The sequence below is a fragment of the Herpailurus yagouaroundi genome, unplaced genomic scaffold (assembly GCF_014898765.1).
Source record: "Herpailurus yagouaroundi ecotype Mexico unplaced genomic scaffold, PumYag 139, whole genome shotgun sequence".
Classification (NCBI taxonomy): domain Eukaryota; kingdom Metazoa; phylum Chordata; class Mammalia; order Carnivora; family Felidae; genus Herpailurus; species Herpailurus yagouaroundi.
In genome coordinates, this window is record NW_024412394.1 from 37228618 (window position 1) to 37248395 (window position 19778).

The 19778-nt window shown below is 37.7% G+C and overlaps 1 protein-coding gene across 1 annotated transcript in view; it reads right to left on the reverse strand.

The window, feature by feature from the left end:
- Window positions 1-1477: 1477 nt before the first annotated feature.
- Window positions 1478-19778, reverse strand: part of LOC121030051 (uncharacterized) — a 45583-nt gene continuing 27282 nt past the window's right edge. Inside the window, 1 exon segment of the mRNA XM_040474609.1 lies at window positions 1478-1575. Coding sequence (XP_040330543.1) covers window positions 1478-1575 — 98 coding nt within the window.

Here is a 19778-nt window from a genome sequence, read left to right on the forward strand (position 1 = left end):
GAGCCTCAAATCAATATTTTAGATAAATGCTGGAACATAAAAGTGGATTATATAATATATTATGCAACAAGTAATATTATTTGGCTAACTAAGGGCCCGTCTGTGATTAATATCTTGTTAGACATGAATTCGACACTGTGCCAAGTTGTTTTGTTTGGCAGGTCAAAGTTCCATGGTTGTCAAGGTGGTAATTGCAATTTTCAAAATCTCTGATTCCATTGCCATTTCATTTGTATTCATGGAATGATGTTCAATTACATACACTTGGGACATTTGACCAGCATTGGAGCTTATCTCTGAAAAAAGGCTTGAATCCCATTTGTGGGTACTCCTGTGGCATCTCATATCTGCAGCTATTCAAGGCTTTAAATCAGACCTAGCAATGGCCCTAGGAAAGCAGCATCTTTCTTATATACACTCCACACTGCAGCTGTCCAAACCAAGAGATGTTCTTTCAGTCCATAGTATAGAATACCTACTCTTCAAGAATTGTTCATTTGTATAGTTCTTATCATATCGATTCTTCTCAAAAACCTTGGTGGCATAATTGATCTTTGAGAGGGATAGTAAGGGAGAACTTAAGCAGTCATCCTGTAAGCTTCTTGCAAATTTATTTATGTATCAAGACAAATCATATTGATTTGTCTACATACCTAGAGTGTTTCACCATGCCCTGTCCTTTGTTTGTATTTCATTTAAAAACCAACAACTTTACCTTCCATCCTCAACTTTTACAGAGGTCTAGTACAAGGAATAACCATATGTGGAAGTTTTTTGTAATAGTTTTTGTTGAATGGCTTTTGAGAACGTGTCCATAGTACTGCTCATCGTCTCTTACATAAATATCTTTGTGACAAAGCCTGCTTGAGAGCTGATGGACAACTATTCATTATTCGATGAAATTATATGTCTATTAAACTAATTTTTATAAAATCTTTGCTCTGGCTTTTAGGAAGTTTGGTTTTTAGCCAATTCTTGCACCTTTTCTTAGTCAAGCTTTTCATTGTTGATACTGTTTCTTTCTTTTTGTTTTTCTCCATTCTTTATTCACTATTTTTTGTTTTTATGTTAATTCTTAATTAATTTGAATGTTGGATTTGGTATCATTTCTGTTTTTATGTTATTTATTACTCACGAATTCAACTTTTTTTTTTTTTTGGCTATTTTGTGGTCCTGCTATGTTGCAGGTATAGCACTAGGCTTGTGGGGATAGGGTGGGGTTAAAGAAGACATTCCTTGCATCTTAAACACTTCAAGGGTTTTCAGTCCTTACTTTTATTGTGAACTGCCTCAAAATATTTTGGAACAATTTAAATGTAAATATGTACCCCATCTCTCCCTACTGACGTGACACCAGCTTTCCACTCTCCTGCAAAAAAATCTCTCTGTTTGGATCTCAAAGCCTGCAGACCATGTGTGATTGCTTCTGGGTGTGCGCCTCTTGTCTTCTGTCATTTTCCCTCCTCAGATCTCTGTTTCATGTTGCTCTTCTGAGCCTCTTGGAGGCATCCCTCTGCTGCTGCTGCTTCCTGCTCTTGGCTGCCCCCTCTCCAAACCATCCTGCACCAAAGCCACCTTGAACAAAAATGCGCTGTCAATGTGGGTAGAATCTCTTTCCCTCTCTTCCCCTCCCCTCTACCTCAATCTGTCATGATAAACCAAAAATGTTGCGTTGCTTGCCCAGTGTTGTATAGAGACTTCTATGAGAGAACTACATCTTAAAGATTTTCTTTGCAGCTCACTCTCTGGGACTCTGACTTTTGCCCTTCTGGCTATTCCAATCCCCCAGAGTTCCTAGTCTGTCCTAGCTTTGTATTTTTACAGACATGTTCATTATAATCAACTAAATGTGTTGAATGAGTGTAAGCTGATATGGGATTTCAGAACTTTTCCTCTACTATTGTCAAAAAGTCTATTACCTTTATTCCCATTGGTCAGCACTTCAAATAATTTGGATGATGACATTTTCTATCACAGTTACATAGAGGAAAATTACACCTAATGGTTTAGTGACTCACTGAAAAGAACCCATGACAATCTTTCCAAAGCCCTTATTCTTTTTTTTTTTTTTTTTTGTGCAGATTAGGAAGATAAGCCCTGATTTTTATTGAAGAGTTGGCTTTTCCTAAACCTATGTTATTTTCTTTGGTGATTATCATGACACCACAAGAAAAGGTAGTTAATACTCTCTGACTCTAATACACAGTCAATAGGACAATTAATAACCTGCAAGCAAGTTGAGAAGACTTGTGATGTTAGTATTATAGTAGGAGGAACTCAGCATTACACCAGGGAACAGAGAAAAATTCAATATAAGCAATAAGGGAAATAAACTTTTATTGAAAAATTTTTTTTAATGTTTATTTATTTTTGAGAGAGAGACAGAGTGTGAGCAGGGGAGGGGCAGAGAGAGAGGGAGACACAGAATACTAAGCAGGCTCCAGGCTCTGAGCTGTCAACACAGAGACTGATGCGGGGCTCATACCCATGGACCTCTAGATCATGACCTGAGCTGAAGTCGGACACTCAACCAACGGGCTGAACCACCCAGGTGCCCCAATTTTTTAATAGAAAGATATAATAATAAACCAAATAATATTTTGGTTATCTTTCTGGTTAGCCACTGATACTCCCAGGAGACCTGCCTGAATGAAGCCTTTTGCTGAATTATTTATTAATTTAATGTCAGAGATATAACTAGACTTTGAATTTTGTAGGCAGATCAAAGTACTGTACTATACTGATGACTGGGAGGGGAACAGGCCAAGAGGTGAATAGGTCTTAAACATGTAAGAAATCATCACGAGCCATGCCTAAGAAATGATTTAGTATAGCATGTAGCAGCTCTTCCCAGGATTTTGAAAGATAACTTGTTCTTGAAAATGCCAAAAGAGGGGCGCCTGGGTGGCGCAGTCGGTTAAGCGTCCGACTTCAGCCAGGTCACGATCTCACGGTCCGTGAGTTCGAGCCCCGCGTCGGGCTCTGGGCTGATGGCTCAGAGCCTGGAGCCTGTTTCCGATTCTGTGTCTCCCTCTCTCTCTGCCCCTCCCCCGTTCATGTTCTGTCTCTCTCTGTCCCAAAAATAAATAAACGTTGAAAAAAAAAAATTAAAAAAAAAGAAAATGCCAAAAGAACTCTATGTTTATCAGTCACAATAGTAGGGACACTTTGAGTTTCTGAGAGAAGAGATTTCTTTAGCAGAAACTAGACTGTGCCCAGTTGTTGGAGGCCCTGGGAAGTAAAGATCTGCAAGAGAGGATTGAAGAGTCACTAACCAGTCTGCCTGATAGACTGAACAAATGAGCTTGCAGGGAACAAATGAGCTTGCAGGGAAATCTGCAGAGCAAGCACATCCAGCTGCCCAAGTGGGACTGAAAATGGGCAGTCAGGGAGCGATGCCTGGGAAGTAGCTGCTGTGTCTCATTGTAGCCAAACATTAGGTGGCTGGTGGAATCAATGACTGAGAAGACAGGCTGGATGTAGAGTGGAGGAGAGTTGAGGCCCACTGGGCACTTCTTCACCTGTCCGTAACAGTATCTTACCACAAAGATTTCTGAGAGCAGTTCCTCTGCTTCACCTCTGTTTTCCAGTCTTGTGCAGATTCTTCTTTTTGACCAACTCTAACTCAGGAACATTCAGAGTAGGAAACAATGGGAAACACAATTCATAACTTAATCGGTTGACACAGCAAGATCCAGCAAACTTTTGCACCCATGAAAGATGCCTCAGCTTTGTCCAGAGGATGGAATGTAGTGGGAAAGAATTCCCATGTTCATTTCCACAACACTGTGATTCGCACGGGGCCAAGGCCAGGTGATACCTGGTTCATATACCTGGTTTATACCTTGTTCATTATACCTGGCTTATGATGGCAGCCCTGGCTGCTATCATAGTGCCTGGCTTAGAGGAGTTGCATAAACACACATTGGATAAAAATAACTGATTGTAAGTCAGAAGCTCTGAGTTCAGTTCTGTTTCTGCCACTGTATCAGTTGTCTGAATCTTGGCTCTCAGCTTCCTACTTGTCCTTTTATAGTCTCCTCTGTATTACACATGGCTGGAAGTTGAAAACCCATATTTCCTGGAGACTTTTGACTTAGCCAATGGGACATTGCATCATAAAGTAGAAGAAAGAGAGAAGCTGTATTTTTTCTGCTTCTGGCTTTGACAACTGCAGGAGCAATGGTAAGTGACTATGGAAACTAGCAGTGAAAGCAACCAGTCTGGAAGTTTCAGCAGAACTGTTGGCTTCTGGTTTCTTGTCCAGAGGCACATGGATTCACACAGTTCTGCTCAGCAGTGTCCATTGGCTGTAGATATTATCAGTTTCTTTTCCTCCAGCTCTAGTGATGGTAGTGGTTTCCTGACACTACTGATCATCTCCATTTTTTGTCCTCTAGCTTTCCCAACACTTTGGTAACCAATTCCTTATATTAAATCACTTTTGATAGAAATAATGAGTATGGTTGCTGTTTTTCTAGATAGATAACATGTGATGCCACCTTCTTCTAGCCTTGGAACCTTGAGCATTTGACTCTCAATTACCTCAACTTGAAAATGAGGAAAAAATCTAATGCAATACAGTTTATAAAGGTTCCCTAAATATTATAAACTACTTTTCATATGTAAGTTGTTACTAGATAACATAGTTTTTCTGGAGGGAAAGTAATATAGTGTTTGAATGCATGGGCTATGCATGGGTTCATAGTCACTTCAGTTACTGACTGGCTGTGAGAGGTTGAGTGAATAGTAGTATACTTCTCCAAGTGTGTTTTCCTACATATAAATGAGGTGATAATAGCACTTATCTTACCAGGTAGGAGGTATTAAGTGAGGTACGACATGTAAAGTGACTCAGTGTCTGGCACATCACAAATGCCCAATATTGTTATTATTATTCTGTGTAATTAGTGACGGTAGTGTGTAGTGTATTATGGGAGAGAGTTGTAGGATGGATCCAAGAGAGAACTAGCAATCAATCTGAACAAATGATCAAAAATAGGTTAATGTAAAAACCAATTTAGTTCTGTGAGTTAATACACAAAACAGAGTAAATAAACTTTTATGGTTTTGAGAAAAGAATGATGAAAACCACTTCTCCAAATTCCTAAATATCAAAACACTGATCTGCACTGATTTTGAAAATATTTACAATTTATTCATCCATAGAGACTGTAGGTATTCATTGTAGATAAGTTTAAAAATACATAAGCATAAAAAGAAAAGGATAAAGTATCCTAACTCTAGTACCTGGATACGACTATGTTAATATCTTGTTATAGGCCCTTCTACTCTAGACCTTGCTTTAGTGATAGATAGTCACACATACAAGACAGGTATGTGTATATCAGCAGCTCTTGTTTTGGGTACTGTATGAAATGTTTGTTTCTTTTAAAATAATTTAGCTAACTCAAGAAAAATGGTCTAATTACCCACTGAGGACATGGCTCTGTGTCTAACCTACTATCCTGCCTTCAGATCAGGAATCAGGAAGTCATATTTTTAACTACTTTATTCAACTAGAATTAAAAAAAAATAACATCAGTGTTAAAATTTGAACTCTTGATTCCTACATCTCTTCTGAGTCATGGTGGTTAGCTTTTTTTTTTTTTTTAATTTTTTAATGTTTATTATTTTTGAGAGAGAGAGAGATGGAACACAAGCGGGGGAGGGGCAGAGAGTGAGGGAGACACAGAATCTGAAGCAGAGTCCAAGCTCTGAACTGTCAGCACAGAACCCAATGCGGGGCTTGAACAAACCTTGAGATCATGACCTGAGCTGATGTCAAATGTTCAACTGACTGAGCCACCCAGGCACACCAGCTTTTTTTTTTTTTTTAGTTAGTTTGAGCTTTAATTTTTTTTTAAAGTTTATTTTATTTTTGAGAGAGAGAGTGCAAGCAGGGGAGGGGCAGAGAAAGAGGGGAACAGAGGATGTGAAGCAGGCTCTGCACTGACAACAGTGAGCCCAGTGTGGAGCTCAAACTCACGAACCGCGAGATCATGATCTGAGCCAAAGTTGGATGCTTAACAGACTGAGTGAGCCACCTAGGCGTCCCCATGATGGTTAGCTTTTTAAACAAAGACTCCTGCTTCTGGTTTAGCACCTGCTCAGGCTTGGACTACATTTCTCAATCCCTCTTTTATCTAAGGTAGAACTGACTATATGACTGGTTCTTACCAGCAGAAGATAAGTGGAAATGACACGTGTTGCTTTTGATCTAATGCAATTGAGAAGTGAGTTTGCTTTCTCTGAGTTTTCTGTCTGGATGCTGGGGGATGGTGGAGCCATGGAAGGAAGTCACGTAGGCCCTGAATCATTACGTGGAGGAAAGCTTTTGGCATACCAGTAACACATTAGACTTATATTAGTGAGAAGTAAGTTTCTGCTGGATCAAGCCACTGAAATTAGCATGATCTTAATATACATCTCGAGCCCACATTGAATGTTCTTTCTTTATCCTCTTCCTTCTCCTCAATGTCTCTCTCGTATTATTGATCTTTAAATTTTCCACAGTTCTTGTACATAGCAGACAATGAATGTTAATTACACTTAATTAATGTTAATGTTAATGGTTCCTGGACTAGTATAAATCCTTAAAATGAGCTTGAAACAGTTTTAAGGTAGTCTCGAGAAAAATGCAATGTTCTTACAATGTAGTATAGACTAAATACAAGAAAACTTTTATTATAACTAGAAAGAGACTCATATAAAAATAAGCTCAAGTGGAAGATTTATTATCTATTTCTAGAGGCACTTAAAATAGAAGATTGGAAAAGGTGGCATTTTTTTTCTTTCTTTCTTCCTTTTTCTTTTGTGGCAGGGCAGGTCTTAAAACTGAGATTGCTTTCTCTTCTCTTTTCATTATCTTTCTTTACTGACCCCTTTCTTTCTTGCATTTTTCTAAACTTTTTATGCCTTTTTAAATAGGAGAACACCAGAAAGCTCTCTTCAATTAACCCAAGTGCACTTGACAACCATCTTCCCAAGGGCCTGTTCCTGAATTTGATAGGTAAACGAGTGGTGAGTATTTCAGACCTGGGGGAAGGCACTGTCATGCCTGGCCTGTGTGGAGATTTTTCAGCTGACGGGCCTGCTGCCATCTCTCACATCACTCTGAGGAGGCATCTCCCCTCTGAATATGCAGATATTCTACTCCCAGACATAAAAGATCCCATCTAAATCAATCACGCTTCAAATCTCTGAGTGGAGCTTCTGTCAGAATTAATCATAATTTTGAACCTGACCCTCAACAAGAGGAGAAACTGTGTGTTCTAGTTTACTTTCTTTCAATAGCTGTTAGTTCTAATATTTTGTATTTAATTTATTAATGACTTCAAATAAAATGTATTTATTTTTTGTTATGTGAAAAAAATCCAAAGAGTTGCTGGATCGGACTGGTGGCATGAAGAGCATTGTTAGAAAACACAGTCAACTTCTGTGATTTCATACAGTATTTCTTTGTACAATAATCTAAATGGCACTTTAAAAAATTTAGACCTAGGCTCATCTCAGAGCCTTTACCTGCCCAGTCAACTTCCACAGATTCAAAGAAGCTTGGAAATAATGATCACTAGTTATGTATTCTGTAAGAACCACAAGTTTGTGTATATTTGCCTAATAGTTTTGCTAAGGTGAAGAAAAGTTCAGTGTATTACTACCAGATGTACAGCTAAATGCCTAAGACAGGAAGACAAAGCCTGGCTCCTGTGGGCAGAGAGCTCTGAGCAATTGCATAGAACCAGAAAGACAATATTTCAAGTTTTTCTAAGTTTATTTATTTATTTTTTGAAAGGTGGGGGTGGGAGAGAGAGAGAGAGAGAAAGAGAGAGAATCCCAAGCAGGCTCTTCACCAGCAGTGTGGAGCCCCATGTGGGGCTCCAGCCCATGAATGGTGAGATCATGACCTTAGCGGAAACCGAGAGCTGGATGCTTAAACTGAGCCATCCAGGTTCCCCAGGAAGACAATATTTCAAATAAGGGGTCTAATAGCTGTATGATAATTGACTTTCTAGAGGCATGCCCCCATGTGTATACTTATTTTTCAGCATGTGAATTATGCCTTCTTTAATTTTCTGTCTCCAGTGTTTAGTAGCAACACTGGAAAATAGTAAGGGATCTCTGTAAATGTCTGTTAAGTGAAGTACTTAGATTCAGAAATCCTGGATTTAGGTTTCTTTGTACTGCTTATCACTTGTGTGCATTCTTTCATTTATTCATCCTTTTATTTTTCTTTTCATTCTACCACCATTTATGGAGCACCTATCCCATGTCAGATGTTGTGCAAAATGCTGGGACTATAGAGATGAATGAGAGTCATTGGTGCTCTCTCCTTATCTAAATGGAGAGGTAGGGGGGCAGACCAAGCCTAATGTCATGTGATAAAATTTGTGAAGGAGTGAGCACACCCTATCTCTGGAGGAGGTAGGGAAGGAACAATCAAAGCTAGTTTCTCTTAGGAGAAGTGATGCTTGGACTGAGTCTTAATAAATGAGTTGGAGTCTGCCAGGTGGACAGGAGTTAAACTAGAGGGGAGGTGTCTTATGAAGAAGCCACCGATGCAAGGGAAGGGAGTTAGTGTATTGGAGGGAAGGGATGTGACATGGTGAGGGGTATGTATGGGACCATCACAGGAGTTACCCTTGGAAATTAAGGGGTAAGATCATCACACACTTTTTATCCCATGCTAAAGACGAAAGATGAAATAATTTAAAGTGTGTGTGAGTGACATGGTTGAATTTATAAGTTACTTCACCTGGTAAGGCTTCTTTTTTTCAGCCATATAATGTAGAAAGACTAGTTATCTCTGAAGGTTGCTGTGAAGATTGGGTGAGACGATAAGCTTGAGAATATTCTAGAACATGTGAGAGAAATGTTAACCAGTGTTATGAATGCTAACAGCTCATATTTATTACGGACTTATTTCTCTAAGTATTCTATGTGGAGTAAGTCATTTATGTATTTATTTTTTTTAATTTTTTTTAACGTTTGTTTATTTTTGAGACAGAGAGAGAGAGAGCATGAACGGGGGAGGGTCAGAGAGAGAGGAGACACAGAATCTGAAACAGGCTCCAGGCTCTGAGCTGTCAGCACAGAGCCTGACGCGGGGCTTGAACTCACAAACCATGAGATCATGACCTGAGCCGAAGTCGGAAGCTTACCTGACTGAGCCACCTAGGTGCCCCTGGAGTAAGTCATTTATTTAAAAAAAAAATTTTTTTTTTAACGTTTATTTATTTTTGAGACAGAGAGAGACAGAGCATGAACGGGAGAGGGTCAGAGAGAGGGAGACACAGAATCCGAAACAGGCTCCAGGCTCCGAGCTGTCAGCACAGAGCCCGATGGGGGGCTTGAACTCACTGACCGTGAGATCATGACCTGAGCCGAAGTCGGCCGCTCAACCGACTGAGCCACCCAGGCGCCCCTGGAGTAAGTCATTTAATTCCCACAACAATACAATGAACTCTTTTTTTTTTTTTTTTTAATTTTTTTTTTTCCCAAAGTTTATTTTTGGGACAGAGAGAGACAGAGCATGAATGGGGGAGGGGCAGAGAGAGAGGGAGACACAGAATCGGAAACAGGCTCCAGGCTCTGAGCCATCAGCCCAGAGCCCGGCGCGGGGCTCGAACTCACAGACCGTGAGATTGTGACCTGGCTGAAGTCGGACGCTTAACCGACTGCGCCACCCAGGCGCCCCAATACAATGAACTCTTAATGTGTGAGTGGGATCCTTGCTTTGTATTGTCTTCCCACTAGTAATGCTGGACTTGGTTTGTTCTCATTTAAAAATTTTATTGCTCTTGACAATTGTTCTAGAAGGCCTTTAAAATGATCAGAGTAACTGAAGAAGGACAAAGTGGTTTATCTTACTTTCCTCCCAAATCACCCATAGGTAGCTATCAAAATGAGCTCTCTACCATTTTTTTTTTTTTTTTTTACAAAGGTGGAGTAAAAACCAAATTATTGGAGAGGACAAATAAATAAGTAGTATCAATCAATGTCTTTCTCTTCTCATCCTTTCCTGTCTCAAAATAAGATATCCTTACAGTTTAAGGCTGCTTTCTAGAGATGGATGTGGCTCCTCTTGAATCATGACTGAGTTGTGAGAGGTCTCTGCCCAGGCCCTGACCATCAGTGGTTTCCAGGGTTGGGTCAGGTCTCAGGCCATTATCTGAATAGACAGGATATGTCAAATAAGACCAATCTTATTTCTGGGATCTGTGATAGCGTTTTCTGCCTATTCATCAGAAACAGATATCCTCCTCAATCTTTTCTCTCCCCTAAGATTGATTTATTAGAAGTAGTTGATTATTTATCATCGGTTTATTAATCTTTCACTAGTTCAGAGACATGAACTCTTTTTTTTTTTTTTTTTTTTTTTTTAGAGAGAGGGCACAAGTGAGCAAGGGGCAGAAGAGAGAGGGAGAGAGAAGTGGGGCTCACCAGGAGCAGGGCTCATGCTCACCTGGAGTGGGGCTCCAGCTCACCCTATGTGGGACTCGATCTCATGAACCAGTGAGATCATGACCTGGGCCGAAATCAGATGCTTAACTGACTGAGCCACCCAGGCACAACCAGAGAAGTGAAGTCTAAATATTATAGGCTTAACGGCTTTACTGTGTGAAGGGAGACAAAATTTAGTAGATTAGAATCTAAAAGTAAAACATTCAAATTCAGGATATTTATTAAGACTCTCATTTTCCCTTTTATCCCAAGCTGAGATAATTATAACTGTATTCCTAGAATTTTTAGAAATTCTGCAAAGAGCAATAGCATTTTCTAAGTAACTGCTTTTGTTAGGTACTTTGTGCATCAGGGTGTTTACTCAGGGTGTATCTGTTAACTTAGGGTGATGCTTATTAACACTTATGGGAATCAAACTTTTAATGTTAGCTCCAATATATAGCACAAAACAAAAACAGTAACATGAAGGACTTCTAAATCTTCAGTTAATAAGTCAGTTAATTGGTTAAGAAAGAGAAAGAGTATTGAAGACAAATTCTCTTTTATCACAGAAAATCTGCTCAGAGTTCTGGGTCCTCAGATAAGGAGGAACATACTACCTAACTTAAGTCTTAAAAAAATTATGGTCAGTTAACTTGTGTTGCATTCTGAATGATGATGGTTATTTGTTGGCATCCATAGTCTGTATACAGTCTATGAAAGGACATACAGATTTTAAAGCAGAGTCATAATTTCAGTTGCATTTGGCATACTTTGGGTCTTTGATAAAAATTTTTTAATGATAAAATTACATTTTTAATAAAAACGTATTGGTGGTAGTTTTCTATAAAGGAAATTAGGAAGTAGCATTTTGCTGCTATTTTTCTAGGTAGCTACTAAATTGCTCATGGTCACTTAAAAATTGCTGGACTTCATTGGTTCACTTGTAAATGCAGACATCTATCATGCTTTTACATTTCCGGCAGTATAAAGAGGTTTAATTACATTTCTTTTTCAATATCTTTTGAAATTTTTACAATGTCAAAGTAATAGGATTAATTTAACAATACCGTCTTTGCTACTTTTCTGCGGTCGAAAGCAGATACCCACTATGCATGCTTTGAAATTTCTCACCCAAGGTTTTGAAATAGAAGCTGCTTAATGGAGGTTATAAATTTCCATATAACAGTATAAAATAAACTTTTGATGAAGAGAAATGGATCGCACATGAAAGTCTAGTAAAGGACTGGCTTCATTGCTTCATCTACAAAACCTCACTGAATAAGAGTATTCTTCAGTCCATGAATAATCATGTAGACCATTTATCTTAGCAATGCCACAGGGAAACAAAAAGTAAAGCAACAAAGCCTTTTGAAGTCTGGACAATCTGATAGGAGACACTAATCTGTTTATGACATATAGCTTCAGTGCAAATATATGTCCAACAAAGTTTCAGCATTTTACTGCAGCTAATTTGCAACAAAAATACAAACTTGCTGACTGTATTAATAGGTGAGTTTTTTGAAGGTGAACAAGCAAAATGATACTTGGTATTTATACTTGCTATATGTAGTTATTTGAAGTTTTTCTTTTCACTCTGAGTATTATAGACAGTAAGGTCTCATCTCGGATTAACCTCTCCCCGAAAATGCAACACACTTCTGGAACTTCTCCTAACACTCTTTTTTTAAGTTAATGCAAGCATATTTGAGTCCAAGTGAGGCAATTCAGAAAAGTCTTCAGAAGTGGGGTTACCTGGATGGCTTAGTCGGTTAAGTGTCTGACTTTGGCTCAGGTCATGATCTCACGGTTCATAGGTTCGAGCCCCATGTCAGGCTCTGTGCTGACAGCTCTGAGCCCGGAGCCTGCTTAGGATTCTGTGTCTCCTTCTCTCTCTGCCCCTCCCCCGCTCACACTCTGTCTCTCAAAGGTGAATAAATGTTAAAAAAAATTAAAAAAAACATCAACCGTATGTGGTCATTCACACCTTTGCATTGCTTCATTGAAATAGATAATCAAAAGTTTACTATAATCATGGCTATCATTCTGAAACAAGGAAGATGGAATTGTATGTCATTGGCTAAGCCTAAGTGCATGTGAAATGATCCAGGGGATTTCAGAGAAAAAAAAAAAAAAAACAACTACAAATTTCCCTACAGAGTGTTTAGGAGATTTTAGGAATATTAAGTCCTACTTTATCAATTTCTTTAACTTTAATTAATTAATTTATTCATCCATCATTTTCTGAGTCTCTACCATGTGGGGTTAGGTGCTATTTAGTCTATGCAAAAAGAAAAATAATCTTTTATGCAAGAAACTTCCAGTTCATTATTAGTTTTACAGGTTTAGATTGTATACCTTAGAAAGAGGTTTTGTTAAAGAAAAATGGTAATAAAAAACGGTATAAAATTGTTTTTGAGCTGGGCTGTTTTAGAAATATGAACTTAAATACTGAGGATGTAGTGATAAAATAAAAAAAGAAATAAGCACTTTTATCAGTGAGATACAAAGAGCCTGATCAATACCAGATAAAACTTCTGTCTCTAGGTTACCATAAAAATAAAATATTGAAAAAGCAGCTAATTAATATTTTATTGTCATGAAGCTAAATCACCAGTTGTTCTGATTTTTCTTGTTGCATTTACTAATCATATGGAAATCTGTCTGACCCCCTCCTGACTAGGAAGCTCAGAATGACACAGTTGTTTTGGCTTCATGTAGACACAGAAACCACTGCAAAATAGGAAGATAAGAAAATAGTGTGATTTTTAAATAGGTTGAAAGTATAGAACACGGCTAAAAAAAATTCTTGTCTACAAAGAGGGTAGCAGAAGTAGTTTTTCTAATTTATATGAAAATCTAAGGTGTCTTATTGTCCTTATCTGTGAGAATTCAAATCGCTTCTGCAAGGTGATAACCCATTCATTTAAGTTATGATCAGAAGCATCATAAAGGCAGACTGATAATAATTTTTTTGTGAACTGCATAAAGTTCTATAAAACTTCAAAAATTCACTTTTGGATGCATGGATGATTCAGAGTGGCATCTGAAAAGATGGTGATAAAACAGACAGCATGTTACTTATTTTTCTGACTTTCTGTGGTGGATGGCTTGAATTTTCTGAGCTGTGAAGGGTAGGTAAGCAAATTTGCTTGTGTTTTAGTGCATGTGTAACTGGTGTAGCATACCTACGCAGAAATATGTCTGTATAGGCAGAGTTTCTATAATGGGCTCAGTGCCTGGTTTGCCTACTCTGATGGCTTATCTGGGTTTTGGCTGCAAAAGTCAAGAAGGATCTCTTCATTTAACTTCTCCATCTGTGCCTATATTTGGAGGGATGTTTGTAACTGGGAAGTTTATGGGGCCAATAGAAAAGCCTAGTGGAGAATGCTTGACTCTTCAGGATAGGATGAGAACAGAGCTTTTCCCCTGCCCTGTGAATCCAAGCCTCCTTTCCTAAGGGACTGTTAACACCCAACACCCCCAGCTTTTAGACAGTTTATTCAAGTCTGTTTCTGAAATTTTTTTTTTTTTGCACTGCCATAATGTTCTGAAATTTTCCTGTGTTTCATGATGTTTTTGACACATATACTTCTTTTTTTAAATTAAAAAAAATGTTTATTTATTTTTGAGACAGAGAGAGACAGAACATGAACGGGGGAGGGGCAGAGAGAGAGGGAGACACAGAATCTGAAGCAGTCTCCAGGCTCCGAGCTGTTAGCTCAGAGCCCTATGTGGGGCTCGAACTCAGGAACTGTGTGATCATGACCTGAGCTGAACTCGGATGCTTAACCACCTGAGCCACCGAGGCGCCCCGACACGTATAATTCTGATTCAAGTTGTCACTTCCTTATATTACAGACCTTTTGTGGAAGTTGTGAAAAATGATGGGTTCTTGATATGTAATTGCTCACATGTTCTTCTCTCCCTCCCTCCCTTCCTTCCTTTCTTCCTTCTTTCCGCCTTTGCTCCTTCCCTTCTTTCTTTCTGTTTAAAATCTTTTAATTCATATTTCACAAAAAGTTTATAAGACTCAAGTAAATGTCAATAATATGATAACGTTGGATGGTAACAGATGGTAACTATACTTATCATGGTGAGCACCATAATGTATAGAATAGTCAAATTACTATGTTGTGTACCTGAAAGTAATGGAACACTATATGTCAACTATACTTCAATAATAGAAATTTTAAGAAAAGACTCAGGGAGATAGCTTTCAGTCACAAGTGAATGAGACAGTAGTAATTCAAACTCTACTGTGGGAGCATATTTAATACACACTCTGTTATGAGTTATTTATACAATGTTATATACAAATAATTTAAAATGTGCAGGCAAAGTTCATTTTTTTTAATTAGATCTGCATGTGAAAGACGCTTGTGATCAAATTTAAGATTAGTAAAGCCAATTTCAAGCTATTCGTATTTTGACTATAGATTCACCAGTACAAGTAGGTTAACGAACAAAATAGTAATCCTCAAAGATTCTCTCTTTGTCCCATGCTCACACATTTGTAGTATGAGTCTATTAGATAATTTCCCTTCTTGTAGTTATTTTCCAAATCACAGCAGTTATGCATTGAGTTCCCTATGCATTTCCCCTATTTTCTTTATTTCAGTCTTCCCATACCTTGCCATTCTCTTCTTTCTGGAAAAGAACAGTGCAATGATTTCTATTGCCACAACTGCAGGAACAGCAATAATGCCAACTCTTAGACCTGGCAATGAAAACTCAGGTGTTTTTTCATTATCAGAGTAAATTAGAGTTTGACCAGGATCCAGATTTCTTCCTGTTTACTTTAAAGATCTCATCTGTATCCATGATGTTTGTAAGGAAGCATTTTATAAAATTTTCTGTTGATTAGTAGTGGCCTTTGTTCTTTCTTTGTTTGTTGGAATAGTATTTTTTAAACATTTAAAATTGTGATTCATACTAAGAAACATATTCTACATTGTGATCCATTATACAAATATATGTATGTATATTAATGAAACAGAAGTGAGTTCATGAGATAGTGTTTTCATAATTTGATATACAATGCACTCACTTATTTTTCTATTCTAGTCTTATCTATTTTTTTTTTTCAACGTTTATTTATTTTTGGGACAGAGAGAGACAGAGCATGAACAGGGGAGGGGCAGAGAGAGAGGGAGACACAGAATCGGAAACAGGCTCCAGGCTCTGAGCCATCAGCCCAGAGCCTGACTCGGGGCTCGAACTCACGGACCGCGAGATCGTGACCTGGCTGAAGTCGGACACTTAACCGACTGCGCCACCCAGGCGCCCCTAGTCTTACCTATTTTACTAAACAACATGGTTTGGAACCACAAAATTGATTTTCTTACCTGCTACTAGATCAGAAACCTCAACTGATAAGCAATTGCTTAGAAACACATCTTTGCCTTCTCTCTGACTGCTCTCTGCCTTTGAGCTCTCTGCTCCCTTACCTGTTTCTATGCCAACACCATGCTGTTTTGGGTTCATTCTTTTTGGCAGGAGGGTGACTTCCAGAGCTGGATCTGTGTTGAACATTTTACACTCATGGTTGGAACCACAGCCACCAAAACACCTGCTGTAACATTTGTCAAGTATCCCTCCTGGGAAATACTATAGTATTCTTAGCAGCTCAAAGTTCACTTTGAAACATTTCATCCCATTCATTGTTGTATGGGCTCTATGTGGACTGTGTGACATATTTTCCCATTCTCTGACAGTGGTCCTGCTATACTCATGTTGAGTCAGGGATGTACATGGGGCAAAGTGGGCTAATACACTTCACATTTCATTCTGACTTTGTAATCTATAAGCCATGACATGCATTTTTTTCTCTTGGGCTTATTGAGATATTATTGACATACAATATATGTAAGTGATATGTTATACAATGATATAATTACTTTATATATATGTATATATGTATATATATTTAGTGAAATGATTACAACAGTAAGATTAATTAACACCACCAGCACCTCACATAATTACCTTTTTTTTTGTGGTGATAACATTTAAGATTTACTCTTTTAACAACTTTTATGTGTACATTGCAGTATTGTTAATTGTAGTTATCATGCTCTACTTTATTTTATTATTTTTTTTTCAGTATATGAAGTTTATTTCCATACAACACCCAGTGCTCATCCCAAAAGATGCCCTCCTCAATACCCATCACCCACCCTCCCCTCCCTCCCACCCCCCATCAACCCTCAGTTTGTTCTCAGTTTTTAAGAGTCTCTTATGCTTTGGCTCTTTCCCACTCTAACCTTTTTATCATGCTCTACTTTAGATCCTAAGAACTTACTGATCTTATAGCTGGAAGTTTGTACTCTTTGACCAACATCTCCCCATTTCCCCCACCTCCAGCCCCTCTACTCTCTATTTCCATGAGTTTGGCCTTTTTACATTCTATATGTAAGTGAAATCACATAGTATTTATTTTTGTCTGTCTGAGTAATGCTACAATGAACAAGGGGATGCAGATATTTCTTTGAGAAAGCGATTTCATTTCTTTCAGATATATACCAGGATGGGATTGCTAGATCATATGATAGTTTATATTTAATTTTTTTTTATGAACCTCCATATTGCTTTCTACACTGGCTATGCAAGTTTACATTCCCACCAAAATGCACAAGGGTTCCTTTTCATCCTTGACGACGCTTGTCATCTCTTTTCTGTTGATAATAGCCATTATAACAGGTGTGAGTTGATACCTTGCTGTGGTTTTGATTTGCATTTCCCTGATAATGGGTGCTGTTGAGTAACTTTCCAAGTACCTATTGGCCATTTGTATATCTTCCTTGGAAAAATGTCTGTTCAAGTCCTTTACCCATTTTTAAATTGGATTGTTTTTTGCAGTTGAGTTGTATGAATGTCATATATTTTGAATATTAGCCCCTGGTCAGATATACTGTTCACAAACATTTTCTCCCATGCTATAGGTTGCCTTTTCATTTTGTTGATTATTTCTTTTTCTGTGCAGAAACTTTTTAGTTTAATAGTCACACTTAATAATTTTTTTTCAACGTTTATTTATTTTTGGGACAGAGAGAGACAGAGCATGAATGGGGGAGGGGCAGAGAGAGAGGGAGACACAGAATCGGAAACAGGCTCCAGGCTCTGAGCCATCAGCCCAGAGCCTGACGCGGGGCTCGAACTCACGGACCGCGAGATCGTGACCTGGCTGAAGTCGGACGCTTAACCGACTGCGCCACCCAGGAGCCCCAGTAATTTTTGCTTTTGTTTCTTGTCCTTTTGATGCCATATACAAAAAAAAAAATCATTGTCAAGACCAATGTCAAGGAGCTTTTTCTTTGTATTTTTTTTCTAGTAGTTTCACAGTTTGGGGTCTTACATTGAAGTCTTTAATCCATTTTTTTTTTCTCCTTTTCTTTTTTTTTTTTTCTGGAAAGGTTTATTAATGCTTAAGGTGGGGTAATTGTCCCAAAATAAGACAATATTTAGATTTAATACAATAACTGTGACTAAGACAACTAAAGTGGCTGTTTAATCTGTAATATAAAAGCTGAGCCTCATTTTGTCATGAAGATGGTTAAATTTATATTTAACAGACTAGAGTCAGACAGAAGAAGAAAAAAAAATTATTTGAAAAAAGGTGAAGTCAATTAGAGACGGGAGCAGCAATATTTTAATAAAAAGATGAGTCCAAGAATACATACATAGCTTTTCAAAAATTAAAGCTTCACTTGATACTCTGATAGGCTAGGTGTGACTCTTCCTAAATGATGGTAAGATATCCAAATACTTTTTTTATCTGCTCTGTGGTATTGGTGTTTGTAATATGAATAGAATAAAAATCATATAAAACTAAGTATATAATACACACATGCATTTGCCAGGATGATTGATTACTGTTAAATGGTTTTTGAGATGGAGTTATCTGCTCGGATGCTTATTCTCACTTTCAAAATAGGAAGAAAGAGATTTAATTTCCTTAGTGGAGGGAAGACTTTCCAGAAAAAAAATCACCCAAGTTTAATGACTGGCTGAACTGGTGGGTCTTTGTACTTTCCACTGCCCAAACTTTAGTGATTTTTTGTTTTTTATTAATGGAAATAATTGAGTGGAACAATTCATGACATATCTTTCTTGGCATTGAAGCCATTCTATCAAATATTATAAAAATTACATTTCACCTGATAGTGGACATTAAAAAATAATTTTCTTGAGGAACAAAAGCTCAGAGCCCAATATTATCACATCTCTCTGCTTAGCTTATCGCTCTACAAGAAATTGTATCTTTGAAAAATGCCAGCAGCTATTTTTAGAAAGAAAAACATATCCACTGTAGTCAAAAGAAAAATGAATAAATGAAACTGCTATAGAGAATAAAACAGACCTCTTAAAATTTTATTTAATTAGTTTACTTCTGGTGTCCCATACTCATTTTCAATTCTGATGAAAAAATTTTAGACTTTTTTCACATTTAACTTTGAAAACAGAATAGTGAGAACTTCTTTGATAACATTCATGCTAAAATTATTTTTTCTTGGTTTCTTTTTATCTATGTCTGAACTTTAAATGTATTTCTTGGCATAATGTCTACTTAGTAGTCAAAGTACAACCAAAGTTGGTGATACCAGGAAATTGTCTATGTCATACAGAGTACACTTTTTAATCTTTCACTGTTGAACTTAAATTTAATGGGGGGAGTAAGTCAACAGTGATTGTAACCCTAGAGAATAAGTGATCATTGCTAGGTGGAAGCCAGTGTGGAAGCTGAGAGGTGGCACTAAGGAGGAAGCAGCGGCTAGATTATGACAGACTGTCCATGCCACACACTAAGACATTAGAACTTTGCCTTGAAAGATTTGGGTGGATGGATGAAATGACTAAATTTTGTACTTTAGAAAGATGCATTTCTGTACTGCAGGAATCATGATGATCCTCATTATAACAGGGATTCTTTTAGTGAGTACTTGCTATGACCCAGACATTGTTATTTTATATAACTCTTAAGCAACATTACTCATTTTACAACCTAGAAAATAGGCTCTGAATGGTTAAACTACTCGCCTAGAGGTATATAAATTGGAAGTGGCCAAGCTTGGATGTAGACCCAGATATAGCCAACTATAATTTAATCTCCCTATGCACTATGCAGCCTGTCTTCTACACATCCTAAATTTAAACAGATCCAAAAAAACATGAACTTTCATAAACTCTCAAACATATTGATTTTCAGAAGTTGTCTTATTTTCCATCATTTTGCATTAGACTTGGCCAATTACATGCATTTATTGTTTTTCTGAAAAAACAAAAAACAAAAAATCCAGAATGTCATGGAAAATCCAGTTTATTGACAAGCTTAA